The 27,875-nt window shown below is 48.3% G+C and overlaps 2 protein-coding genes and 1 long non-coding RNA gene across 5 annotated transcripts; 1 reads left to right on the forward strand and 2 right to left on the reverse strand.

The window, feature by feature from the left end:
• Positions 1-61: 61 nt before the first annotated feature.
• LYPLA2 (lysophospholipase 2) lies at positions 62-7,505 on the reverse strand. Of its 2 annotated transcripts, none has more exons than XM_020983082.2 (10): positions 7,458-7,505; positions 5,110-5,215; positions 4,800-4,831; positions 4,621-4,686; positions 4,060-4,107; positions 3,870-3,940; positions 3,383-3,456; positions 3,137-3,238; positions 1,177-1,350; positions 62-1,105 (listed from the first exon to the last, which is right to left on the reverse strand). In XM_020983082.2, the coding sequence occupies exons 2-10, from the start codon at positions 5,185-5,187 to the stop codon at positions 1,055-1,057; spliced, it is 696 nt and encodes a 231-aa protein (XP_020838741.1). In that variant the 5' UTR covers positions 5,188-5,215; positions 7,458-7,505; the 3' UTR covers positions 62-1,054. The 2 variants fall into 2 exon arrangements, with proteins under 2 accessions (XP_020838741.1, XP_020838739.1); XM_020983080.2 differs by having other exon boundaries at positions 7,408-7,497.
• Positions 4,089-27,875, forward strand: LOC110206062 (uncharacterized). 2 transcript variants are annotated; one of them, XR_002323770.2, is made up of 4 exons: positions 4,089-4,358; positions 19,678-19,765; positions 20,226-20,302; positions 24,040-27,875. It is a non-coding gene; the product is annotated as an uncharacterized LOC110206062 (long non-coding RNA). The 2 variants fall into 2 exon arrangements; XR_002323769.2 differs by lacking the exon at positions 4,089-4,358 and adding an exon at positions 18,126-18,629.
• PITHD1 (PITH domain containing 1) lies at positions 9,977-17,960 on the reverse strand. The gene is made up of 6 exons (XM_020983083.2): positions 17,661-17,960; positions 16,191-16,234; positions 15,405-15,482; positions 12,667-12,771; positions 11,494-11,602; positions 9,977-10,904 (listed from the first exon to the last, which is right to left on the reverse strand). Exons 1-6 carry the CDS (start codon positions 17,859-17,861, stop codon positions 10,803-10,805), a joined length of 639 nt encoding a protein of 212 aa, XP_020838742.1. The 5' UTR covers positions 17,862-17,960; the 3' UTR covers positions 9,977-10,802.

Here is a 27,875-nt window from a genome sequence, read left to right on the forward strand (position 1 = left end):
ACCTACTCCATCGTTCTGAACCCCTTCCTCTCCTCCCCAACTCAGAACAAGGACCAAGGTAGACGGTTTATTTTTCTTTAATCTGATGTGACTTGGAGACACAAAACAAGAAACAAGAACACCCAAAACCACATGGAGGAGGAGGAAGATGAGCCCCTTTTGGGCTCAGAACCTGAGCCTCAGCCCCCTCCCTAGGGGAAAGGGGGATGAGGAGAACAGGCCAAGAACATCTGGGCACCATCCAGCTGAGGCAGGGAACAGGTCCTCCATCCTTCCCCCAGAGGGCAGGGCCCAGCTCCCCCAGCCTAGAAACGGGGGTGTCTGGCCCGGAAGGAGAGTCCGCCAGGGATCTTTTTTGTGGGGAGAAGTTCCAAGCCAGATGCACCGCCCTCTCCCCACTCCCACCCCCACAGCCTGGGCCCCAGCCCCTCCCCTGCAGGGAGGGGCACAGCAGCAAGAGGGGCCTCAGGCACAGGGGAGGTGCATTGTCAGCAGAAAAAATAGACATTCATGATGAGGGCCAGGGGACGAGAAAGCAACAGAAGACACGTGATTATCTGAATGAGGAAGGGGGGACAGCAGGAGGAGGGGGGAGAGTGGGTGTCTGGGTGGGGGGAGCCTGGAGGCCCCCCCTGCCCAAACACTGAGGTCACCTGGGGGGGAAGAGGAGAGAGGTACACCCAGAAGCCAGACCCGTGAGGTACATACAGGTCCTGAGTGGGTCAGCAGCTGGGCCCCCGTGCACCCCTTGCAATACTGTGGCCCTGGGGGATGGGAAGATTACAGAGGACAGACTATGGCAGCTGAGGAGACAGGAGCCTGCACCCTTTATCCACAGCCTCCCAGGACAGCGACAGGACAGGGAAAGAGACAGGGATGGGGACAGGAGCTAGGAAGATGATCTCCAAGGGGGAGGGGCCCAATCCTCCTACGACCTCAAAGACCCAGGGGTAGGGGAGGGGCTGCCATGGCTTCTGCTTCACGTTCAGAGATCAGACACTGCTGAGGGCCCCTCCAGCCCCACCTGGGGGAAGGGGGGGCAGGCCGGGTCCTGTTAGATGGGGGGCAGCAGCTTCTCAATGAATTCCTTCACAGCTGCCATCTCCTGTGGGGATGGAAGTCCGTCACGGGGAGTCACTGAAGTGGGAGTTGGGGGAGGGATGGGGGGGCACTCACCTGAGGACAGGAGCTGTGCATGACACCCGGGTAGGTCTTAAACTGCACCTTGGCTGGAGGAACGACAGACTTGAGTTTCTCGGAGGTGAGGGCGCCAAAGCGCACGGGCACCATGGGGTCCAGTTCCCCATGGCATTGCAGGATGGCCATGTCCCGGGCCGTGCCATTGGCTGCCTGCTGGGGCAGAGTCTGAGATCAGGGAAGGGGGTTACCAGGGCCTGGGGGGACAGCCAACAGGCCCAGTGCTGCAGCAGCTAACTTGTGCCTGTGACCCAGCATTCTTGTGACTGGGCCTGAACCCCAAGGAGGTTACAACAAAAGACACCCCCCCCAATATTTGTAGGGGCATTCTTTGTAAGAGGACAGCTAGGTGGCACAGTAGACAGCGCAGGGCCTGGAGTCAGGAAGACCTGAGTCCAGCCTCAGACACTGCTAGCGATGTGACCCTAGGTAAGTCACTTCACCCTGTTTGCCTCAGTTCCTCATCTATAAAATAAGCAGGAGAAGGAGATGGCAAACCACTCTAGTATCTTTGCCAAGAAGATCCGAAGTGGGGTCACGGAGAGTCAGACACGACTGCACACCACCACCACTCTGTAATAGCAGAGCTGGAAGCAAACAAGGTAATGACGGGAAGAGCCGGACGAGGTGCCGTCAGAAGAGGGCCAGACGGCATCACCTCCAAAGAACAGCAAACAAGAACTCCGAGAGGCACGTGGGGCTCGGACCGCTGACGCAGAGCAAAGGAAGCGATGCGCAAAGGGCCACCCCCCACCGAGGGGAGTCCCCCAGAACCTCGGACAGACCAGGGGACTGACTACATGAAGACAGCCTTAAACTACAAAACTCAGAGCAAGTCGTCAAAGCAGACGTCAGCGGAGAGCAGGCAGCTGCCTGGCCTGTCAGTCACCAGCACTGTGACCCGTTCTGCTTAACGGCGGGATGGTACCTGAGGGGGGTGAGGGGACGTGGCGCCCCCCGCCCACCCAGGAGGCCACTCCTGATGCCAAGGAGCACCTTCCACCCCATCAGATCACTCTGCATTCCTTCGGAACATGTCCCATTCTCCCAACCCATCAGAACGTAAGCTTCTTGTGGAGGCAGGGGTGGTTCAATTTTTCTCTGTGTTTCCCAGTGCCTACAGCACACTGTAGTCCCACAATGTTTGCTGATCAATTTTATTAAGGTTTGTGTGATGTGCTAAAAATATATACATATATTCATTTAGTTTTCCCCCTTAATAGCAAAATGAGAACGTTGGGCCAGATGAGGGATTCTTCACCAGGGGCCTTAACCATGGATGGATTTCAAGGGGGTCTGTGCACCTTGATGGGGAAAAAAATGTACATTTTTATTTTTACTAACCTCCAATGAAATTAAACATTTCCTCCAGTTAAGAATGTAGTCCACAAACATTCTGAGAAAGGGTCCGGGGCTTCTTCACCTGGTTTGGATCATGCCTGAGGGGTCCATGATCCAAACCAGGAGAAGAATCCCTGACCTAAAACAGCCAGGCTCCTTCCAGCTCTGACGCCTTTGTTCCTTTGGCATTCTCCATTCTGGGAACCAGAGCAATGTGACGTGGGGGAAGAGTTTTGGGGAAGGACTCCCGAGGTCACAAGCCTGAGTCCCGGCTCCACACTACCTTACTGTATCACTGGAGAAGTAACTTCAACTTCCCTGAACCTCAGTTTCCTGAACTGTCAAAGTCGGATGATCATGGAGACGGCACAAGGGGAAAGCACTAGCTTTGAAATCCGAGGCGTTGGGGTCAGATTCTGGCTCTGTTACCTCCTACCTATGGGACTTTAGGCAACTGACTTCCGTCTCTGGGTTGTGTAGAATGAGAGCCTGGCCTGGGATGACTGCAGCTCCCTCTAACTTGACGATCCAGTGTGTCTCCCTCCAAGCACCTTCCAGTTGGAGGGATAAGGTGAGAGAAGAGGACAGGGTCACTCACCTGAGGGAAGGCCCGATGCAGGGGGAGCCAGCAGCTGAGGGCCACGATGCCAGCCAGGGGATGCGGGCAGGTGAGAGCTGTGTAGAGGGACAGGGCTCCACCCTGGGACAGGCCCAGCCGGAGGCTCGGGTCAGGCCCTGCCCACAGAGACACTGCCTCCCAGCCATGTTCCGCCTTCCCTTCCCATATCCTGCTCCCCCTCAGCCTCCCCACCTTCAGAGCCAGGCCCCAGCACTCCTTCCTCACCTGGGAGAAGCCCCCCAAGATGATTCGATTGGCTGGAATTCCGTTCTTCACCTCGTGCTCAATCAGGGCCTTGACTTGAGGGGGCAGGGAGGGGAACGGAGTGACAAGGGGGAGTTGGATGAAGAAAGAGGCTCTGGGGGTCCCCTCAAAGGCCTAAAACCTGGGTCTTCCAGAAATGGGGAGCAGAGTCATGTCTTCTCCATGAGGACAGATACTGTGTGTCCCAGCTAAACTCTATCCTGCCCCGCCAACCTTCCCTACACCCCAAAAGCCCAGTGTGAATTTTTTTTGAATGAAGAATCATTGTAAATGTATTAATGGTGCATTGTCCTAGGCCACAAACTCCATGGACTCCAAGGACTGATTCTTACCTACACCTTTGTAATCTCCCCAGCACAGTGGCCTGTGCACAGTAGGACCTCTTAATGCTCATTCTGTGCTGAATGACTGAAGGTTCATGTGTAGGGGGGGAATGAGAAAGACTTACTGCTCTCTGCTGCTTTCTTGATCCCAGCTTCATCTTCCGGGGCATCAGGACTCAGGCCCATCAGGTCAAACCTACAGATAAGGCAGACAAGGGGACCCTGATCTCTCCCAGGACCTGCCCTGGACCAGTCCCTCCCTTCTCTGAAGAGACCCTCCAAGAGCCAAGGCCAGCCCTAGTTATTATCACTTACCAGGAAGGCATCACCATCTTCATGTTCAGTGTGACCGGGATCCGAGGGCTGGGGGGAGAAGAAAGGAACAGGAGAAGTGACCGCCCCCTCCCTGCCACCCCTGGGCCTCAGTCCTTGGGGAGGATGCTAAGGGTGGAGCCTTGGGCACCAGGCCCAGGGGCCAGATCAGGACTGAGAGAGGCCCTCCCCAACCCCAGACCAATGTTTGAAGAGTTGCCAGGCAACCAGCCACATGGGGCCAGAGGCTGCTCAGGTTCTAGCATCAGTGCATTGACATCGGAGGGCTCCCACTATGCCTGGTGAGTGCTGGGGAGTCCCTTATGCAGAGGGTCCAGAGTTGGCAGGAGGGTAGGGGCAGGGGAGAGGTAAGGAATCAGCCAGGCCCTCATTCTGATGACTCCTCTGGGCAGGGTCTGATTCAGGTGACCTAGTGGCTGGAGCAGGGTCCAAGGGGAAGGATGTGATGGGAGGCCCTCAGCCCTGACCCTTTCCCGACTCTCCAGATTCCCAACCTCCTAAGCTCTCCCAGCCCACCCCCCACACCCTAAAGGCATCACTTACGCATGGGGACAGATGTACTTGACGTAGGGAAGGCGGATGGAGGAAAGGGCATCAGCCCAGCTGTGCCTGTGGGAAGAAAGCAAAGACAGGCCAGGGAGAGAGGGGCACATGATGGGAAGGCTGCCCGATACCAGCTCTCTAGGCTAGGACCTACCTCCCACCCAAGGAACCTCACTTACCCTGAGTCTCCAAGTCCATGTAAAAAAATAACCTGGAGGAAGAACAGAAAGCAGAGGCAGGGCTAAGAGGCTTGGGGACTCCTTCCTGATCCCCACTCTTCTCCATGGCCTCTCCTCCAGCCAGCCCCTTCCCTACTCCCACACCCCAGAAACTGAGGCAATGGGTAACAGGTCATTATCTATCCCCTTATTTCCTGGCCCTAGGGAAGCTGCCATCGGGCCACCTCCACCTTTCCCACACCCCTTCAGGCCCAGCCCCCAGGCTCCCCAAGAGGCCTGTACTGGGGTCCCAGCAGGCCCTCTCCCTTACCGCTGCTGTCTCCCGCTCAGCTCCTGAAACAGTCGCAGCGTCGGAGAGCAGGGGGACAGACATATTGTTACCGCACATACACCAACAGGGATGCCAGCGCTGGGGCCTGAATGGGGACAGAGAGCTGTATGGTGGGTCTGGCCCCCAGGAGCAGGCCCTTGCTTTCAGGTCTTCTCCATTGACAGTGGCGAATTTCAGCATAACCCCAAAGACTTCCCCTCCTTACCCCCACCCCCCACCAGTTCTATTGCTGGGCTCTCCCTTGGCAGACAGGGCTGAGATTAGGTGAGGGTAGAGGGATCGAATCCTGGGCATTGAATTGTAGTCAGGGGTCCTGCCTCTGCCCCTAACTCTCTATGTTAGATAGGTCCCTCCCTTTCTCTGGTCCCTGTGAGCTCTGACATCTTCTGTCTGACTGTGAGGAAGCTAGGAGGTGAATAGGACAGAAGAGAGGAGATGCCGTTTTTCTCTTTCTTTCTCTCTCTCTCTGTCAAAAGCCAGGCTTATCCCATCTGGCCTGGCTCAGCCCCTCTGACAGAGGCTGAGTGGGGATGGCCTATTCTGGAAAGATGCCAAACTGGACAGGATCAGTGGCATTAACCCCACCAACACCACTAGGCCAGCCACAGGGATGGCCAAAGCACGGAGCAGGAGGCTCAGCATAATTGGGCAGAAAGAGACCCCTGGCCAAACCTCAGCCCTCTAGATCCTCATCTGGTTGCCCCCCAAAATTTCTCTGACCTTTCAGGCCCAAGAACCCCAGAAGCCCTATCCTTCCTCTGACTCCCATCCCAACCCCCAAAACCTACTTTCTCTTCCTCCTTGGTCTGGGCCCACCCTGACAAGAGGAAAAACAGAAAGAGAAGTTCCTAGGGACACTTCCTGTCCTGCTCCTGCCCACCAGCCACTGGCCTTTTAGATATTCAGTTGGGCCCCCCAGACCTCCATACTGAGACTGAGCTTTCATCAGGACCCCCATGACCACCCCACACCTCCATGGCATATCCCACGCATCCCCTACCTGGAGTCACATTGTTGGTGTGGTTTGTATCCCTTTCACTAACATCCCCCCATATTCATTTCCCTCCCTTTTCCATTCTGGTATACCACCCCCTCTCCCAAGAGGCTTTTCATTAACTCCCTACTACCCAAAGAGACTCTTGGGAGTTTCTACAATAGAGCATCCTCCCCACCCCAACCCCCAAACAGCCATTCCCATTCCTGCAAGGACTGTTCCACCCAAAAGAGCTCCTTCCAATATCGTCCCTAGGGTCTCTCAATGAACACAATGAGACAGCCCATCTATCTACCAAGGGTTCCTTCCCCTCACATTCCACCGGGCACCCTCCTAATGCCATCCAGGTCTCTCAAGATCCTACGATGGGATCTCCCACCCATGGCTCTCTCTCATATAAGCCCCCCACAAGGAGCCATGGTACCCCAGGAACCTCCACAATGGGACATCTTACCTACAGCTTTCAAAGCCTGCCTTCCTACTCTGCCAACACATTAAGCACTTCTGCAATGGGACATCCCATTTGGAGCTTCCATCCCCCTCTCTCCCTTCTCACAATGGGACATCTCACTCCTGTCTTCCCATATCCCCCCAATGGGACATCCCATTCAGGGCGTCCCTCCTCTCCCCCTACCCCACAATAGGACATCCGACTCCTGTCCCCCAACTTCTCCAAAATAAGACATCCTGCTCCTCCTGTCTCTTTACATCCCCACAATGAATCATGCCACCTAGGGCACCCCTCCTGTCCCCCATCCCAACAATGGGATGTCTCATTCCTGTCCCCCCACTTCTCCACAATGGGGCAATCCCACCCAGGGCATCCCTCCCGCTCCCCACTCCACAATGGTACACCCCACCTAATGTATCATACCTGCTCCCCCTAGCCCACAAGGGGACATCCCACCTAGGACATCCCTCCTGCCCCCCCATCCCACAATGGGACATCCCTCTCTGGGCATCCCTCCTGCTCCCCCACCCCACAATGGGACATCCCACTCAGGGCATCCCCACAATGGGACATCCCACTCCTGCCCCCTCCCCTCCGGCAGCCTCACAATAGGACGTTCCATCTCTGGCCCCGGGGTCCCACACAATGGCGCACCGCCCTCCCGCGCCCCTCTCGCTGGTGCCGCGGGAGCCCCCACCAGGGGACCTTCCGCCTCGTTCGTTCCTCTCGCCGCCTGGCCTCCGTTTCCCACCACTGCGTCGGGCCCTTCGAGATGGTCCCGCCCGTCCCACAACCCCTACGCACCCCCCCCCGGGCTCACGGACAATGGTACCTCCGCCGCGCCCAGCTCTCGGGGGCTCCAATCCGTCCTGGGCGACTCACCTCTTTCTCTGGCTCGGATACTCACAGAGCTCCCCACCCCCCCCACCCCCAACCCCTCCCCCTCCCGCTGCCCCCGCCGGAACTTCCGCTTGGGCTGCGAGAACCCGGCCACGCGCTGCCGGAAGTGCCGTGCACCGCGCGGGACGGAACCCGGAAGCGGCGCGAGGGTCTCTCCCTGGGGGGCCGCTCCCGAGGACTGAGATGGCCAAGGTGGGGAGTGGAAGCCCTCCCTTCGGACGGCCCCGGCCAGGCGGAGTGGCCTAACTCCAGGACGAGCGCCGTGAGGAGGCTCAGCCCGGCGCGTGCCCCCCGGAGAAGCGCGGAGTGAGCGAGCCGTGACCCCGCGTGATTTCCTGCTCGCTGGACGTCATCCGTGGCTCCTCGGCCCCCCTCCTGGAAGAGCAGCCTTCTCCCTGACTGCCCCCGATGCGTGACCACCTTTCGTTGTCTTTCTTAACGTGGCCCCAGGAGCTGCACAATTAGGGCCGCATCACCGCCCTTACCCTGGGCACCGAGGCTGCAGGCCACTGAAATGGCCAGATTTTGTGTCTCTCCCCTCCCCCCTGGGAGCTCTGGTGTAGCCACCCCTCAATCCGTAGGCCACTTTAAAGCAGTAGAAAATGTTTTTGCTTGGAACACGAAAGACCCGAGTTCTAGTCCTGGCTCTGCCGCTGTAATTGCTGTGCGGCTTAGCTCAAGTCTTTTCCTTTTTCTGGGCCTTGGTATCCCACTCTCTAAGATGGGAGTTGTACTTTGTAACCTCGAAGACCCCTTATTGTAAAATGTTGTAAGACGACACCCGCCAGATGGTGCAGATACTTAAGGGGCACAGCCCCAAGGAGAGAGCCACGGATTGAGACTCTTGCAGACTGAAAAAGAATTGAAAGGTTTGGGTTCTTGGCTACAATAAAGTTTTCCCCAAGGAAAACCAGTATGTCTGGAATCACCGTTTTTACTAGCATGACAACCAACCAGTGAACAGGAACTGACTCATCTCAGCCACCCAGGATGCATCCTCCCAATTTAATCACCTATAAGCTTCTCTCTGAACTACCAAAGTTTTGCCTTTGATTCAAAGCCCTAGGTGGCATTTACCATGCCCCCCCCCCCCGGCCATAAGACAGGTCCTTTTGACCTCGAATGCTTAATGGGTACCTATGAAATAAGATTTAAGGCACCCGAACCAAGCTCCTGCTTTTGCCAGAAGTGCCAGTACTAAAGCAGCCCCTGATGAGACAGGTTGAAAAGAAAGGAAGATGAACTAAAAAGAAAACAGGTGGAGGGCGACTGTGGCAAGGCCCCCAATACTCCCCTCCTGCCAAGCCCAAGGAACTTGTAAATCACCTTCCCCAAAACAGTCCAGCTAATACACAATTCTTCTCCATGCTCACAGATTACATAGTTATTCTGTAGCAATTCAAAACCACACTTCAGAAGTCAGCAAGTTTCACAACTTGGGGTTACTTTGGATGAGTATTTTAACAAGTTTCACAAAATAGTGCTTTTTCCTACCTGTTTTCAAGATTTAAAATTAGATACCTTTCCCTCCTTCTTACTGCTAACCTCCATGGAACTTCTTGTTCTCATCTCCAAGTTACTATACAGTATTGATAAAGCTGCTGTAGTTGGAGACTGGTGGATGTGCATCAAGCAAGTGTCGAATTTACTGTGGTTGTCAGTTCACATACAGCCACATTCAGTTCCTGAAACTGTCCTTTTTCAGCAAGGGCCACATCTTAACTTTTCCTCAAATCTGAGAGTTTCCGTATCTGACAGCTCTTTGCCATTGGAGAAATGTAGTACTCTAAGTTGACCACCTGTCTTTTTAAGTGTGAATGCTAATTATCTTTGCAGGGGCATAGCACTGGAGAACAGCTGAAGTTATTTCCCTTCAGTCCCATGATCTTACCATGCTATGAGTTTAATGCACACTGGAAAAAGGCAGCCAGCTCCTCAGCACGTGCACAAACCTTACTTCCAGGTGAGCAGGCAGTTTCTTCATGGTTTCAAGAAATGAGGAAAAATCTGTGTCTGAACCAAGGAACTAAGGTTACTGTTACCCCCCCCCCCCCCCCCCCCCGTGAGCCTGGAGTAGAACTTTCCGGAGTCCTTGGTGTGGAGTTAGCATTTTGTGTAGCAGGAAGCGAGTCTGCGAGTGAAGACTCTGGCTCTGCCCCCGTGCAAGTCAACTCACGAGCCTCCCTCTCCTCGTCTCCCTTGCATAAAGCAGCATCTCTAGGGACAAAAACCAATGAATTTTCAAAGAACCTGCTTTTGAATTTTGGCTCTGCTTTTCATGACTTGTGTGATCTTGGGCAAATCATTTAAACTCCGGGCTGCAGTTTCTTCATATATAAAATGACAGTTGGACTAGGTTATCTCTAAGGTCTGAAGCTCCAATTCCTATGTACTCAACGACTTCTTTTCACAGGGCTTTTTGAGGAAAGTTATTTATGAGCCATAAAGTGTTCTAGAAGCGGGAAATACTATTAATGTGAATGAAAAAAGAAAGATAAATGTTGTGTCTGTTGTGAATTTATTAGGAAGCTTCTTAGTCACAGGGAATGGAAAGCTGTGCACGGAAGAGCTCAAAGATTTCTGGTTTCTAAGGAGCATTAAGCATCATGCCATAAACAACGCTTTTCCTAAACCCCAATGTCACCACCAAGACGGCCATACCCATGTGAACAATTCCAACACACACTGCCCCTCCGAGATTGGTTACCAAAGGCAGAAAGAAAGGACGCAAAGCTGTAAATGGGATCAAGAGATGAGCTTTCTAGCCACGATCCCAGCATACTTCAAGAGGGGGTAGGGGGGTAGCAGCTACCTGGTAGACCTGAGTGGCTTAGCCACAACAAACACAAAATACTTCACACACACACAGGAGGGAGCAAGCAAGGAGAAGTGTTTCAAGATAGAGATCTTACTGGCAAACGCCATGAACAAAATCTCAAGAACTTGGAATGCTACAGGCAACCCAGTAGTGGTATACACTGATTTTTAAAAAGGTTACACACACAAGTCCTGCCACAAAGGGATAAAAACACTTAAAGAGTCCACAGCCACATCCAAACTAGGAAATTGAGGGCTATCCATGACTTCCAGATTTCCAACAGGCTCAAGACTCAATTTCTATAGTACCCAAAGTGCCAAACTGTCCTCAACAAGCCGGTGGCCCTTGCCAATGATTGGGTGTCCTTAGTTTTCAGGCCCCAAGCAACAAAGCTTTGGGGGAAGCTGCAATAGCCATCTCTCTCTCTCAAGCCCCATCTTTTTCCTTCCAAAATGGTTGTCTGACATCATCATGGACACAAAAGCTCCTGTGGGAGGCCCAGCTTGCCTTTAAGAAATGAAGTGTGTCTGTGGAGTGACCTGCTGGACCTTGTGATCTGCTGGATTAGCTGATGCTTCATAATTGCAGATAGTCACCTCATGTCGACGCATCTTCAGGAAAAGCAAGAAAAGCTGAATTAGCCAACTGACCCTTAAAAAAACACTGTTTCCCAGACCACACTTAGAATTATCCTCAATCCTTTTTTGGGATAAATTGCTTAAAGCCATCCATATCTATCACCCTCTGCTACTTTATAACTTGAAAATCCCTTCACGTTCGTTACTAGATTTTTCACCCGTTACTCCAGGAAAAGAACTTGACAGAACTTTTGAAGGCAATAGTGTGTGGCCAATGAAGCACTGGCCTTGGTAACCTGTGTCCAGCTCTACCTCTCAACAACCTTGTGACCTTTAACAAATGGCTTCTCTGAGCCTCAGCTAGAACAGATTCTCTTAGTGACTGTTATATCCCTCTAAACTGTTAGAAGGCTACATAATTCATAGCAGAAAGCACACCCCTACAACAATTAAAATTAAGTAGTACATATCAAACTACCAGGGTAGATATTCCATGAAGAACTCCTGAAGAAATAAGGGTGGCATGGAAGAATTTATTTCACATACTTTTCTTCCTTTTATTAGATTCCTCCACTGTAATTTATAAAGCTCTCATGCCACTTCTCTGTTTTCTCTTTCTTACCTCAGTCCATTCTCCTCTCAGTCCAATATAAAACACCTTTGTGGTGTCAGCGCCGAAGTTTTTGGAAATATGAATAGAGAGATGATAGACATTTGAAAAACGAGAAATTCTGCAAGAATGGAAGCAGGAAGGAAAAACAAACTGTCAGAACTTCATGAGTAACATATCTGATTCCCCACTCATCAGTCCCATTTCAGAAACATCCAATTTCTGTTTCAAATCACAAACAAGCCAAATGGCAGGAAAACCTTCCTGGATTTCTATTTTTAGCTTATCTCCTATGTAGTGACACATTAAAAGTGCTATGTTGCTAAGTACTTTAAACAGGGAAGAGGAAAGAATATTTTAGAAACAACATTTACAGCATTGGGGTAGCAGTGGCACAATGGATAGAGAGTACTGGGCCTAAAGCCAGGAAGTCCAGAGTTCACACAAAGCCTCAGACACTTCCTAGCTGTGTGACCCTGGGCAAGTCACTTAACCTCAGTCTATCTCAGTTTCCTCACGGGTAAAATGGGGATAACAATGACACTTACCTCCCAGGGTGGTTGTGAGAATCAAATGGGATAATAATTATAAAGCACTTAGCAACGCCCAGCACATATTAAGTCTATATAAGTGGTAGTTATTATTATTATAATTATACTGCCAAATAAGACAAAGGCAATTCTAAAGCAAGCTTAACTCAGGCACCTAGAAAGGTGTAGAGATAAAGCAGCATGGTGAGATGGAAATTTGGAATCAAAAAATGTCCCTTTCCATCCCAGCTCTGCTCCTGAATGGTCCATCTGCCTCTCTAGGCCTTTGCAGGAGCTGGCCTGGCCTGGATGACTACAAGGTCCCCTTTAGCTCCAAATACTATGATTCAATGAGGAAGGTAAAGAGGAGCCTGTGCTACTCCCCCCCCACCCCCAACCATCTTTTCCTACAGCTTTCCCAGAATGGCATTGTTTATGCCCAGGAATTAACAAGTCTTTGGCTTCCACCAACACAACAGAACAGAAAAAAAATCGATCCGAGCAATAGCTATGTAACCTCCACCACTTTTTTTTTTTAACATTGCCTACATTAAGAAGACTGGCCAAAAACAAATTCTCAGCTGCCAATAACAGATCAACAAGTGTTTGTCCCTCAGGAGATGATGCTTTCAAAGGGAAGGGACTCAGGGCTTACTTTGTAGCATATTCTAATTCTCCGGTGAGATCTCGATTTAGACTAAAAGTCTGATCAGGTTCTCGTTCTGTATCGTCAAAAGACATTTGTGGAATGTTTTTGAACCTAAAGAGAGATAAAGACATTCACGTGACATGTTGTACCAGATTTATCTTTCTTTCTGAAGCCTTTTATCCCACTGAATCCTGAATTCCTCTCAAAAGGAAATCTTCAGGGATAATAGGGTTTTTTTTGTTTTTAAAAACAAACAAAATAAGGAAGAAAAATGAACTTAATGATACTTCAAAAGGAACTGCCAAGAAAATATTTTTTATGTCAGCAATTTCCCAAACCATCCTAATTTTAACATAAGCAAGAAACAAAAGGAAAGAAATTACAAAAGGAAATTTAATGATAGTTTCAAGAATAACACATGGGATAAATCACTTCTTTTTTATTCATTATTTGCTCAAAGACTTTAAAAATCCAACTAACCTGATACTACTTCAAGTTATAACCTTATCAATGTAAAATGTGCTTAATAAGAGAAAAGTCATTTTTTAAACGCCAAGACTGAAGTTGCCAATATGATATGTAGTGTATTTGACTTGGGGTGATCACATAAGAGATGGTGGAAACTAAACAGAATATGTGGAAAAACAGTAGACACCAAATTCAGAGATAGATGAAGCTGTCAATACTCTGAGTTCCCTCATTAGGAAAAAGATCACCTTCATGGCAGAATCACAGTAAGGGAAGTTTTACCAATATGCTTACAGAACTCAAAATTCAAATAATGCTTGGGTCCAAAGAAACCAGCCAGCAGGTCAATACAGCTTACTATTCTGAGAAAGCTGACTTTGGGTTCTGCACTAAAGAAGTGGCTTCAGTTCAAAGGGCTGTTATAAGCATGCATACTAAATGCTGGTCAAGATCAGAGAAGCTAATCTCCACCAAGAGCTAATGTCAATAGCTCTACCAAGAGATCTTATGGACCTGGCCATGGAAATGACCCTTGTCTAAGAAATACTCTCTCCATGGTATGGAAATTCTACCAGCAAACTGCTATCTAGCATCTCTAGGGTATTACACTAAAATTTACACCCACACTTGAGCAGATAATGCCAGAACACTTGAAGACAGAAGCAAACACCTAAGGGACTTGTTGTACACTTCTTAAGCTCGTGTCCTACCCACTTTTCAGGTAAACAAATATCCAGATAATTTGTCTCAAATGGACCTCATACTCCTAAAAGAGGTGTTGACTGTTCAATTTCAAATGTCCCCCCGTTTTTCTTTTCTTTTTTGGGGGGGTTGGGCAGTGGGGGTTAAGTGACTTGTCCAGGATCACATAGCTATTAAGTGTTATGTGTCTGAGGCCAAATTAGAACTCAGGTCCTCCTGACTCCTGCGCCAGTGCTCTAGTCACGTAGCCAACCTTCCCCCCATTTTTCAATAGCACTTCAGATCAATTCTGCCCTTCTGATTTAACACTTTGCTCATTCTGCCATAAGGATGATCAATACCAGGTAGAGGTCTTAATACACAACAGTATAAATAAATGGTCACACTTCTATCTATACTTATGTCTTTTCAAAACTCATATTGTGATACTCGAGACATGCTACAATTAATTGTAAAAACATTTCCTGCCCAAATGCCATTCCTGAAATCCGCCACACTTCAACATTTCACACAGCTTTACAACCTCTGCAAATATATCACTACATCTCCCATCCCTTCCAAGCCTTTCCCACCCAGGGCTGTTATTTGCCAGTGTCTTTCCATGCAACCTCCTTTCAGAACCTATCCAATGCGATGGTTCCCTCTGGTTCTTTTTTCATGGTTACCAGGGCAGAACTTCCTGTTATTTCCTCACTCACTACAAATGGCCCACCAATCAATCCCAACTCATGAAGTCTGTCATAGATTTAGCAATTTGTCATTCAAAGGTCTTATTAAAGTTCGGCAAAAGATTTAGCTAATCCAGGTGAAAAAGAACCAATAATATCTAATATTACCATATAAATGGAGATATTTCTGTAAAGTATCCATAAACTAAGACTAGGATCCCTTCAAATAGGCCATTTTTTGCCTCTAAAGACTATGGAGAATGCAAACCGCAGTTTTATTACAACATCTAAAATATTGATGTTTCTAGATGATCTGGGGAGTCTAGCCAGGTAGGTGTTTCAAGAAAGACAAGTAATCAAACCAAAAAGTCATTATTTAGATGAAATGAACTTATGTATATGGCTCCAGAGGGCAAAATTAAGACTGCTGGGTAAAATAGATAGGTTTCAGCTCAATGATAAAGAAGCTACTTCCTAAGGATGAGCACCACAACAATGAAATGGGCAGTGGTAATGAACTCCCTTTTGCTGCAGCTATTAGATAGATGACTATTTGATGGGAATGCCACAGAGGGCGCTCTTGCCTGAAGCACAGTTTGAGCACCAGGACCACCGGGATCACTTCTAAGAACATCTCGAGTTTTTTGCTCTAAAGGAGCTCTGTTATCTGAGAAAGGCAGCAATTCAGACAGATGGCAAAAAGTCTACTGCCCTGTAGAGCCAAACACATAAAAGTAGCCGAAAGTTCATTAACTGCTCCTAGAAAGTGTTACGTGCTGTTTAACCCATCAAATGAGAGGCTTTGCAGTAAACTACTACTGAGAGCAACAATGGAACTAGTCACTAAAGAGAGACACAGATAAGGAGCGGACATTTTTGTGGAGGTCTGAGGTCCTTGCTACTTACAGTCTCATCTCTGAAGGATGCGAGTCATCATCTTCTCCCATAATAATGATTCCTTTCAGTTTAACGTTACCTGTAAACCTGCCCAAACACAGAACACAAGCAGGAAGTCAGAAAGCTGGAGGGGCATCTTAGGTCGGCTACTTACTGTCTATATATGACCTTGGTCATCATTTCCCCTCTGTGGGCCTTAGCTCCCTCCTTTGTAAAATGAGCGGGTTGGACTAGATGGTCTCTAAGGTTCCTTCTAGGGGGCAGCTAGGTGGCGCAGTGAATACAAATCCAGCCTCAGACCAAACACTTGACACTTACTAGCTGTGTGACCCTGGGCAAGTCACTTAACCCCAACTCCCTAAAAATGAAAAAATAAAAAAAAATAAGGTTCCTTCTACATTTGATGATTCTAAAAACATTCACCTGAACTTTATCTCCTTCACTGTGAAAGGATAATTCCCTAACAGTACAGTGCCACAGAAGGAACACCAGAGTAGGAGTCAGAAGATTTAGGTACAGGGTTTTTTTAATTGTTTGAGCCTAAATTTTCCCAGACTTTAAATGGGGATAAATAATACTTCTATTACCCTACCTCACAGGTAGTTTGTGAGGCTTGAATGAAGATGTAACACTTTATAAGTGTGAATTATTATCACCTCCAAGGAAAGCAATCATCCTCCCCACCCCTTTCCAAAATAGCTAGTATACTGAGCAAAGAAGCCACCTGGCAAGCTGACTGTACCTGCTGCTTATTAAGATGAGGAAGCCTAAGACACCTATTAGAAGGGTACTCACGGAATATTAAACAGCAACTCTTCATCAGCATCACTTTCTACAAACTGGGAAAAAACAACAACCCACAGATCATTAACACCTCTGGGTGTTCAGTTCTTTTCTGAAAGTCAAATCTAATGCACAGTTTCTTGCTTGCACACGCCTTGCTGCATGTATCTGTGGGCCCCTGACACAATGTGCAGTTTGTTTCCATATGCCTCAATTTGAAGAGGCATGGCCTAGACTTCACTAGTGTTGTGTCTAAGGGGTTCCAGATTAAATCTAGAGCTCCACCCTGGCTTTCCAGTTCTGCTGGGCCTGATAATTCAGCCATCAGGAAAATCAGAAATGATAATGAACTATAAAATTAAAAGTGAAGGATGCTGCTTTGGAAATCACAACACGCACATGAGAAGAATTGAGGTAAAGCTGAAAAAGCACCAGTGCAGGAGCCCAGAGATTCAGGTATGTTATCACTAGCCAAGTTACCTGGGCAAATCATTTCTCCTCCAATTTTCCCAACTGTAAAATGGGGATAAACCTCCAGGCACTGCACCACACTTCCTCCTTGAGGATAGTAGGAATAGAGCGCTATATAAAATGTGGAAGCAACAACAATGTGATGGAAAGAAACCTTGAGCCTGGCATCACAAGTCCAAGTCATGAGGACTGCACTGGTATTTTATATCAACATTGAATTTAGGCCACTGGTATCCCCAGTCCGATCCTCAGTTTACTTTCCTGCAAAATGCAGCAATAAACCTTTTACTACCCACCTAACAGAGCTGCAGTGAGGGACCAGATGAGGGATTTCCAGAAAAACATTTTCTGTAAGCCCGGTAAGGGCTGTGGAAATGATAATGGTGGGTGGTGATTGTTATGATGTCCAAGAGTGCTAGGCTAGTGGGGCGGAATGAGCACTGGACTTGGCGTCACTAGCTGTGATCCTGAGCAAATCCTCCCTCCCTCTCCAGTTTCCCTTTTTTTTTTAAAAGGCAAGGGAGGGGCTTGATCAGAGGACTCCAAATTTCCCTTCCTCATCAGGCATTCCGCTAAATCATCAGCATTTCTGTACAATGGGAATAATCCTGGTCTCTCTCTCCCTCCTTCACAGAGCCTGCTGCCCCTCCCAGCACAAAATAAACACCGAGGACGCTGTTATCAGCCGCTGGCATCAGGCGGGTTGGACCAGACCATCAGAGCTCCCTTTCCAGATCCGAAATGCTCAAGGGGAGCACAAAGCGCTCACCACCAGGGCCTGGAGCCTGGGGGTGACAAGGGGGGGGGCCGCCGGGGTCCTGGGAGTGCGCGCCTCCGCCCCTGCCCCCTCTCCTTCCCACGCGGGCTCTTAGGCCGGCCCAGGAGTACCCCAGGGCGCCCCGCCCGCCCGCAAACCCTCGAGGCCCCCAGCAGCGCCCCCCCCAAGCGCAGCCCGCGTCCCCGGGGGTCTCGAGGGTCGGGGGTGGCCGCAGGCCCAGGCTCGGGCCCCACCTTGGTGCGGTCGGCCCGCTCCTCCCACGGCTTGAAGACGCCGCGGCCGCTGCCCTCGCGGCTCTCGTTGAGGCACTGCAGGCGCTCCAGGTCGATGCGCAGGTAGAGCCCGTAGGCCAGGCCGCGCTGCTCCGGCGGCTCCTCGTGCTCCGCGGCGCAGCGGCAGCCGCCGCCCCCGCCGTGGCTGTGCCCGTGCGACATGTCGCCGGTCCAGGCCCCGCTGCAGCCCGTGCCTAGGCCCTGCTCCGGCCCCGCTACACACCCACACCGCGGCACAGTGACGCCGCCGCGCCGCGCGCACCTGTCGTAAAGCACGCCCCGGCCACGCCCCCTCCCGGCCCCTTCCCTGCGCGCATGCGCATAGTACCTCCATGGCGGCCCCGCAGAGCCGAGCTAAGCCACGCCTTTCTGCCGTAGAGTGCGCCGCTCCCCTCCCCGCCCTCTTTCTAGCGGCGCATGCTCAGAGTCCCCTCCGGACCTGGCTCCAGAGGCTCTGTAATCGCGGGAATTTGATTTCCCGGGACTCCTCCCTTGAGGACGAAGGCTCATGCGCGGCGATCTCAGCTCCTCCCTTGCGTGGGGAGGGATCTGCAAGGAGAATCTTAGGGCTGGACGGAGACTATAAAAATCTAGACTGTCCCAACCTCGCTGCGCCGCCTTCAGGTTTGCCGGGTGCTTTCCCAGCCGCTACCCCGAGAGTGCCCATCCGACACATGGGTAAACTGAGGCCCAGGAGTCAGAGGAGAGGCCTGCGTAAGAACGGATGGCCGAATTACCGCTGCCGTTTCCTGGGCACCCTCGGGGCTGAGGAGCGCCCTGCACGCGCTCCCGATCATCCTGCGAAGGCAATGACTGTCACGCCTGTTACACATAGGTGGAAAGTGACCCTTTGCACTCATTTCACCACCCTGCCTCCCTCTGACCCTTTGCACTCCAGCATCCTGGCTCCTAAGGAGTCTCATCGCTCGGGTTCGTTGCCAGGAGTTGGTTCTTCACCTGGGGCCCGGGGACTTGTCTTTAAAATGTGCTGATGCCCGCTTCTCAGTGCAATTGCTTTCCTTTGTAATCCTGGGGGGTTTATTTTTTATGTATTTTATGCACACTTACTTCCTCTTTGAGGATAGTATGAATAGAGCGCTATATAGAATGTAGAAGTAACAATAATGGGATAGAAAGAAACCTTGAACTTGGCATCAGAAGTCCTCTGGGAAGGGCCCTATAGCTTCCCCAGACCCTTGTGCCAGGCACAGGTGGAATGCCTTGGGAGTACAGATGCTGGCAGGAAGACAGCCTCTGCCCTCCCAGAGCTTCCTCAGTGGGGGAAGACCACGCAAAAGGGGGACAGCTAGGTGGCAAAGTGAATAGAGCACCGGCCCTGGAGTCTGGGGACCTGAGTTCAAATCTTGCCTCAAACCAGACACTTGACACTTGCCAGCTGTGTGACCTTGGGCAAGTCACTTAACCCCAATTGCCTAAAAAAAAAAAGTCATGGTATAAGGACAAAGCAATAAAGTGATTTGCTAAGGGTCACAGATCCTGAGCTTGGACCCCGGTACCCCAGCTCCCAGTCCAATGCCCTGATGCCATGGCTGAATGAAAGCCAGGCTCCAAGATACAGGGAGGAGCCGGATGTGAGGAGCAGAAATCACCAGCAGTACTGAGTGTCTCCAGAGCCCAGAATGCTGATCTGGGCCCTGCTGAGGCCGTGGCAGTGAAGAGGGTCCTTCTGGCCTCTGCAAGCTGCCGACACAGGGGTCAGAGCTGCACGCTGTGCCTTACTGGTTCATTGCGTGATCTTCCAGGGTTGGGGATCTCCTTCATAAAAGGATTTGTTCTGTAAAACTTGGACTCAGCCAAAAGGTGGCACCCAAGGACTTAGAAGGCCACATGTGGCCTGGAGGCTGAAGGCTTCCCACCCCTGCAGGCCATTTACTTGCTCTCTGTTTGCCACAGATTCCCCATATGTAACATGCAAGTTTGGACTTGGTTTCTAAGTCTGTCCTTCTGTGTTCTACAGGCCCTCCCGATGCTGACCCGTGTTCTAAGGGTTCTCGCGGCTGTGACCCTGTACAAGTCTTGTGATCATGCAGCCAAACAGGATTGTTGTAAGGACAGCACTTTGCAAATTGCCAGGTTCTCTGGAAATGCTAAGGCTGTAAAATGGGGATAATAACAGCTTCCACCTTTGGGGGTCATTGAGAGGAGCAAATGAGGTGATGTCATGTCAAGCACTTGACAAACTTGAATTTATTATCTAAATACATTTAGCCGTTATTTTAGCTGGCTGTTATTGCCGTGAGCCTGACCTCTGGGTTTGCAGAAGAGGATCTGGGTGGTTTAGGGGAAGGGCCCCACTGCAGGACAGAAACCGTTTGGTATGAGCTGCCCTGGTCAGCCATGGACTAGAAGATTCCTCTCTAAAAGCAGGAGAGAGACCACTGGCCTGGGAGGACAAAGGTGAACCAGGCCAGTCAAACTCAGGCCCTGCCGTAACTACTTGTCCCACCGTCCAGGAGTTTCTCGGCTTTTCTCTCTCACTGTCTTTTCTCCATTCCTATTTTCTAGCAATGAGTGAGGAGGAATGAGAAGATGATGGAGAAGTTCAGGGCAGTCCCAGGATTCCTGCATCAATTTGGGTTCAGGTAACAAAACCTTTCCCCCACTTCAGGTCTCTCTTTGAACATTTTCTCATCACACTCAAAGAGCAGGGCCCTTCAGGCTCACTGAGAAAACTGGTTTTGTTTCACTTGAGAGGCTTTTATTCCCCAAAGCTTAACACAGTATGGGGCCACATAGTAAGCTCTTAACAAATGTTTGTTGACTGACTGACTGATATAGATAGGTAGGTAGGTAGCTAGCTAGATAGATATGTATAGTATTTGTATGTGTTTATATGTATATGTATTTTTCATTTTTTATATTTTTATAAAATATTTATAAATGCTATTAAAATATTTCTTTTTCTTTTTCTTTCTTTTTTTTTTTAAAGGCAATTGGGGTTAAGTAACTTGTCCAGGGTCACATAGCTAGTAAGTGTCAAGTGTTTGGTCTGACTTCGTATTTGAACTCAAGTCTTCCTGACTTCAGGGCTGGTGCTCTATCCACTGCGCCACCTAGCTGTCCCCTAAAATATTTATTTTAAAATTTTTTTCTGTTACCCAGTTTGATTGCAGGGTGGTGAATTTCTGAGCCATATCTACTCAAAGATTTTCTCTACCCAATTGCAAGACTTTAACTTTATCCCTATGGAATTACTAGCTTCATCCCATTTATTTAGCGTATGTGATCCTCTTGAACCCTGATTGGATCATTCAGTGCATGAGCCATTCCCACCAGCCTCCCATGGTGTAGAGCTCTGACCAGCAGCCATCCATCCTCTTGATGTCAAAACTTGGATCATTTGAGGCTGTGGATTTTCATAGCTGGCATTTATGTAGGGTTTTAAGGTTTGCTATGCACTTTATGTATATTGTCTCATTTGACCCATAATCCCAAGAGATAGAATTTTACTACTGGATCTTTTTTTTTTATTTATCTCCTCTGAACTCCTGGGTTTCTTAACTGATGTTTTTCTTCCTTCTCTGTAGCATCTCTCTGTGGTGTTTAGTGGAGATAGATAGATAGATAGATAGATAGATGGATAAATAGATACAGACAGACAGAGATAGATGGATGGATAGAGACAGCTAGATAGATGACAGATAGTGGATAAATAGATAGATACAGACAGACAGATGGATAGAGACAGAGATAGATGATAGGTAAAGATAGATGGATAAGTAGAAAGAGACAGATGGATGGATGGATAGATAAATAGATGATAGAGATAGATAGAGACAGGTAGATACAGACAGACGGATGGATGGATGGATGGATGCAGTCTTTTGCCTCCCCTATCCTTTTTAGTTTAAAGTGCTTTTGATTAGATCCACAAGAAATCTGGCAGATACGTTCTTGCCAACCTTTATTAGTTATATTCATTCTAATTCTGCCCAGGAATCTGTCATCCCTCCTTTGAGCTGTGGTCCAAATGTGCAATCCCATTCTCAGATGCCCCCTTCTTGTGTCCCAAATCAAAGTATCTCATCTGTATCCCTTGCCAACCTGGGCTGACGACATCTTCAGTGTTTTGCCAAAGACTTTAATAATCTTTAGAGGGGCAGCCAGGTGGCATAGTGGCTAGACCACCGGCCCAGTAGTCAGGAGGACCTGAGTTCAAATCCAGCCCCAGACACATAACACTCACTAGCTGTGTGGCTCTGGGCAAGTCACTTAACCCCAATTGTCTCACGTAAAATAATAATAGTACAATCTTTAGAAATATTTTTAGGTCCCTTCTCACAGCATCACCTTTCCACAGGACTAGCATAAATTGTTAGTAGTTGTCTGTCACCTGTTTCTGTCTGGCTAGTAGACGTGAGCTTTGAAGGGAGAGTGTAGAGCCCAGGCCTCGAAATCTGCTTTCAGTTCTTCTGAGATCTAAGTCTCAACCTCCTGAGAGAGCTGTTATTACATTATTATGCTAATTATAAGTTGTTGATGTTTGGCCGGTTTTTCAGTCATGTCTGACTCTTTGTGACCCCATTTGGGGTTTTCTCGGCTGAGATACTAGAATGGTTTGTCTTTTTCTTCTCCAGCTCATTTTACAGATGAGGAAACTGAGGCAAACAGGAATAAGTGATTTGCCCAGGGTCACACAGCTCGTGTCGGAGGTCAGATTTGAACTCAGGTCTTCCTGATTCTGGGCTCATTGCTCTTTGCACTGCACCACCCAACAGTAGGTACCAATAAAACTTTAAAAATTAAAATATTAACACAGGAAAAAAGAGCACTGAAAGTGAAACTAGAGGACACAAGAGGGCAAATTTAGCCCATGCTGGCCACCCATTCCTCCGCAGCCTGATGAACACCAAGTGTACATTTCATTTAGCTTGGCATATAAAATAGCCAAGTCTTTGATCCTTACGATTCCGTGAGGTAGGTCCTGGTAAGATTGCCTCTGTCCAGTGAGGAACGTGAGGCCCTAGAAGCTGGCGTGGCAGAGTCCCCCAGCTGCAGGCCTGAACCCCAGGGCTGCCTCTCCAAGGCTCGGGGAGCAGAGGTGATGGTCTGGAGGGAGTAGAAATGGCAGGATTGCCAACTCACAGGACGTGGGGCCAGGTGGGGGACCTGCAGTCTCGAGGCCACATGTGGCCTCTAGGTCCTCCGGTGCAGCCTTTCACTGAGTCCAGGTTCTGTAGAACAAATCCTTTTATTAAGGGGATTTGTTTTGTAAAGTTTGGATTCAAAGGGCTGCACTTGAGGACCTAGAGGGCCATAGGTTCCCCACCCCTGCACAGGCCAAGGTGATCCCAGGGTCATAAGACACGAGTTACTGGGGGATTCCAGCTCCATCTGCAGAAAGGGAGAGGTCAAGTGTGAAGGGACAGGTCTGGGTATACGATGAACTGCCAAGGAGAGCTCAGGAAGGATGAACAAGAAGCCTGCCGCCGTCCTGGGACCGTAGTGTGAGCAGCACTCGGGCTCAGGAGGAGTCAGCAATCCCTCTGTCCTCTGTGTGGCTCAGACCAGACCCGGGGGCCCAGGCTTTCACGCGTGTGGCTGCTCCCCTCCTCGCACCCCCTGATCCGGATCCCAACCGCTTCATCCCTTAGCTGACACATGATGGCGGCTCAAAAGCGTACCCCTCATTTCCAGGCCTCTTGGTGCCAGCCCTTGGTCCTTGGGCGACAAACACACCCATTTCTTACAGACCCATGCATAATTTTATAGGAGGCAAAGCTGTGACTAGGCTGGGGTGACTGGGACTTTGTCCAGGACACTAAAATTCCTTCAGCAAGAAGAATCATCTGGGGGCAGCTAGGTGGCACAGAGGATAGAGCACCGACCCTGGAGTTAGGAGGACCTGAGGTCAAATCTGGCCTCCGACACTTGACACTTACTAGCTCTGTGACCCTGGGCAAGTCACTTAACCCATTGCCTAGCAAAAAATAAACAAACAAAAAAAAAAGAATCATTTGAACATAGCATCTAGTTAGTAAGAATAATTAGTTAAATCTCTTGGATCCAGAGGAAAAAGGACGAAATAGGCATCTTCCTTTCATTAGAGAGGTGGGGGTCTGTGGGTGGGGAACGTTGCATACTCTGTCAAGCATGGCTTCTTTGTTGATCAGTTTTGCTTAACTGCTTAGTTAAAATGGAGGTTTCATTTGTGGGGTGACATTCAGAAAAGACTGGTGTGTTTTCATATATGTAGATATATAGATATATAGATATATACACACACACACACACACACACACACGCACACACACACATATATGTATATATTTATTTATATGTCATCAATTACAGCGAAAGGCTTAATTTGTTCAAACAGGAAGCTCTCCCAGGAGCACAGCAGGTGAGCTCCTCTGGCCCTAACCCGGCCCTGCTCCTTCCCCTTGTGGAAGTCTCCCAGCATCAGCTTCACAACAGAGATCTCTGCCCATGTGGTCCTGGGGTCTCTGTGTCCTCTATCCGCTACCCAAGTCTCTCTGGCTTCCACAAATAAATAATAATGCTGATTTGAAAGTATCTTTTATGCTGCTTGGCCTGACCTGTCCACTGTTCCTGGGTCCAGCCCAGAGCTGCACCTCGGCAGGAAGGAGCTTGAGTGCTTCTGGCGTAACCTTGGCAAACCCATGGCCACCCGTGTGCATGGTGAGACATCAGAAGAAGATGTCAGTGCGGGGTCGCAAAGTTAATCTTAAAAAAAAAAGTCAGAGCTATAAGAAATGATGAACAGGCAGATTTCAGAAAAACCTGGAAAGACTTGTGTGGACTGATGCTGAGTGAAGTGAGCGGGACCAGGAGAACGTCGTACACAGTAACAGCAGCACTGTGCGATGACTAATATTGATAGACTTAACTCTTCCCAGCAATACAAGGTTCTAAGACATCTCCAGAGGCCTCATGATGGAAAATGCTATCCACATACGAAGAAAGAACCATGGAGTTTGAATGCAGATCGAAGCAGACTATCTGCTATTTTTTTGTTCTGTTGTGTTTTGTTTCCTCTTTCTTGTGATTCCTCCTATTGGTTATAATTCTTCCTTACAACATGACTAATGTGAAACTATGTTTAATAGGAATGTATATGTAGAGTCTATATCCGAGTGCACGTTGTCTTAGGGAGGGAAGAGGGAGAAAAAATTTAAAACTGAATTCTAGATATGATATCCGCACCTAATTTTTCTTGGCTGACCTCAGCAAGCACTTCCGCTCTCTGAAACTCAGTGTCCTCATTCAAAAGGTCAGTAGGCTGACTAGAGAGCTGGAAGGGCCCTTGTGGACCATCTAGTCCAAGCCTGTTATTTCACAAATGAAGAAACCAGGGCCCAGTGGGATTAAATGATTTGCCGGAGCTCACCTGGAGTGTGAATAATCAGAGGCTGGTTCTGAATGTAGGTGCTCTGACAGGATTGTATCAAATGAGATCATGGATGCGAAATACTTCAGAAACTGAGCGATTGTCGGTGTTATTGCTAGACCTGTATTAAATGCATACATGCAGCATTCAGCTGGATAGCAATACTGGATTTTCCATCACGCTGTAAGATTTGTGACCGTATCACATGAGCCTCTCAGTGATACAGTGAGGCAAATGATGCAGATGTACCACCCTCAATTTAAAAATGAGGAGACCAAGCCTGAGAGATTCTAATAATACAGGACAAAATGGGATTTTTTCCCCAAAAATATTTAGTTATTTATTTTACATTTTCAGCATTTACTTCCATAAGATTTTGAGTTCTAAATTTTCTCCCTTTCTCTCCTCTCTCCCTCCCCCCTAAGATGGCATGCAATCTGACGTAGGCTATACATATATATTCATATTAAACATATTTTCACAGTCATGTTGTAAAAAAGAATTAGAACCAATGGGAGAAACCACAAGAAAGAATAAACAAAAAAAAAAAGAGAGAGAGCAAATAGTATGCTTGGATCTACATTCAGACTCCATAGTTCTTTCTCTGGATGTGGATAGCATCTTCCATCATGAGACCTTTGGAGATGTCTTAGATCCTTGCATTGCTGAGAAAGGCTAAGTCTATCAAAGTTAATCATTGCAAAACATGGCTGTTACTGTGTACAGTGTTCTTCTGGTTCTGTTCACTTCATTCACCATCAGTTCACATAAATCTTTCCAGGTTTTTCTGAAGTCAGCCTGCTCATCATTTCTTATGGCACAATAATATTCCATTACATTCATATACCACAGCTTGTTCAGTCATTCCCCAATTGATGGGCATCCCCTCAATTTCCAACATCTTACACTGTATACTAAGATAAAGTCAAAATGGGTACCTGATTTAGATACAAAGGCTGATATTATAAGCAAATTAGGAGAGCAAGGAATAGTTTACCTGTCAGATTTATGGAGAACACAAGATTTTATAACCAAACGAGCAACAGAGAACGTTATGAAATGCAAAATGGATAACTTTGATTCTATTAAATCGAAAAGTTTTTGCACAAAACCAATGCAGCCAGTATTAGAAGGGAAGCAGAAAGCTGGGAAACAATTTCTCTGATAAAAGCCTCATTTCTAAAATACATAGCGAACTGAGTCAAATGTATAAGAGTACAATTCGTGCCCCAGTTGATAAATGGTCAAAGGATATGAACAGGCAGTTTTCAGAGGAAGAAATTAAAGCTATCTATAGTTATATGAAAAAATGTTCTAAACTACAATTGATTAGAGAAACACAAATTAAAACAATTCTCAGATACCATATCACACCTGTCAGATTGGCTAACATGACAAAACAGGAAAATGATAAACATTGGAAAAGATGTGGGAAAATTGGAACACTAACTAATGCATTGTTGGTGGAATTGTGAACTGAAGAGCAATTTGGAACTATGCCCAAAGGGCTATAAAACTGTGCATACCCATGAACCCAGCAATACCACCTCTAGGTCTGTATCCCAAAGAGATCATAAAAATGGGAAAAGGACCTACATGTACAAAAATATTTATAACAGCCCTTTTGTGGTAGCCAAGATGGGTTTAAATCCTGATATTTCTGACTCCAAAGTTTTGTGCTCTGGCCACTTCACAATGCTGCTTTCTTCATAGGAAGAAGACACTTCTATTAGAAAGAAAAAAAAAGCCAAGGTGGAGTTTCATAAACTAGTGATGAGAATAGCTTTAAGAAGAGCTGAGGGTGGGGCAGATAGGTGGTGCAGTGAATAGAGCTCGAGCCTTGGAGTCAGGAGGGCCTGAGTTCAAATCTAGCCTCAAGACATTTAATACTAGCTATGTGACCCTGGACAAGTCACTTAACCCCGATTACCTTACCAAAAAAAAAAAGTAGCTGAGGGAGGGGTTGGATCCATGGTCTTCATACCACATTCTAAATCTGTTACTAAAAATAAAGCCTTTTAGCTTTCATTGTTGTTGGTAGTGGTCAGTTGTTTCAGTAATGTCCGCTCTTCATGATTCCATTTGTAGTTTTCTTAGCAGAGATATTGGACTGGTTTACCATTTCCTTCTGCAGCTCATTTTACAGATGAGGAAACCAAGGCACACCAGGTTAGCTGACTTGCCCAGGGTCACGTAGTGAGTGAGTGTCTGAGTCCAGATTTGAACTCGGGTCCCGATTCCTGATTCCAGGCCCATAGCACTATCCACTTTGCCACTTACCTTTCAGTCAGCTCTTACTCAGAAGTTATAAGTAGACAACCCAGCCAGGATGGCTGGAGGTGGTCCTCCCAGCAGCATCAAGGTGCATTCCGAATGGATGTTAACGTTTGCAAAGTTCTTAATTTTCAACACGCCTTGTACAGTCTCGTCTGGAAGAATTATTGGTGCCTATTTTATGTTGCATTGGCTTTGTTTAGGCAAAAACTTTTCAATGGAATGTAACCAAAGTTATCCATCTGCATTTCATAATGTTCTCTAGCTCTTGTTTGGTCATAAAATCTTGTGTTCTCCATGTATCTCACAGGTAAACTATTCCTTGTCTCCTAATTTGATGCCCCCAGGGAGAAAGTAGCTTGCCCCAGAAGCAGCTTGTGGGGACAGCTAGATGGCGAAGTGGATAGAGCAACAGCCCTGCAGTCAGGAGGACCCGAGTTCAAGTCTGGCCTCAGACACTTGATACTTACTAGCTGTGTGACCCTGGGCAAGTCACTTAACCCCATTGCCTAAAAAAAAAAAAAAAAGAA

The sequence above is a fragment of the Phascolarctos cinereus genome, unplaced genomic scaffold (assembly GCF_003287225.1).
Source record: "Phascolarctos cinereus isolate Bilbo 61053 unplaced genomic scaffold, phaCin_HiC Scaffold_726;HRSCAF=1367, whole genome shotgun sequence".
Classification (NCBI taxonomy): domain Eukaryota; kingdom Metazoa; phylum Chordata; class Mammalia; order Diprotodontia; family Phascolarctidae; genus Phascolarctos; species Phascolarctos cinereus.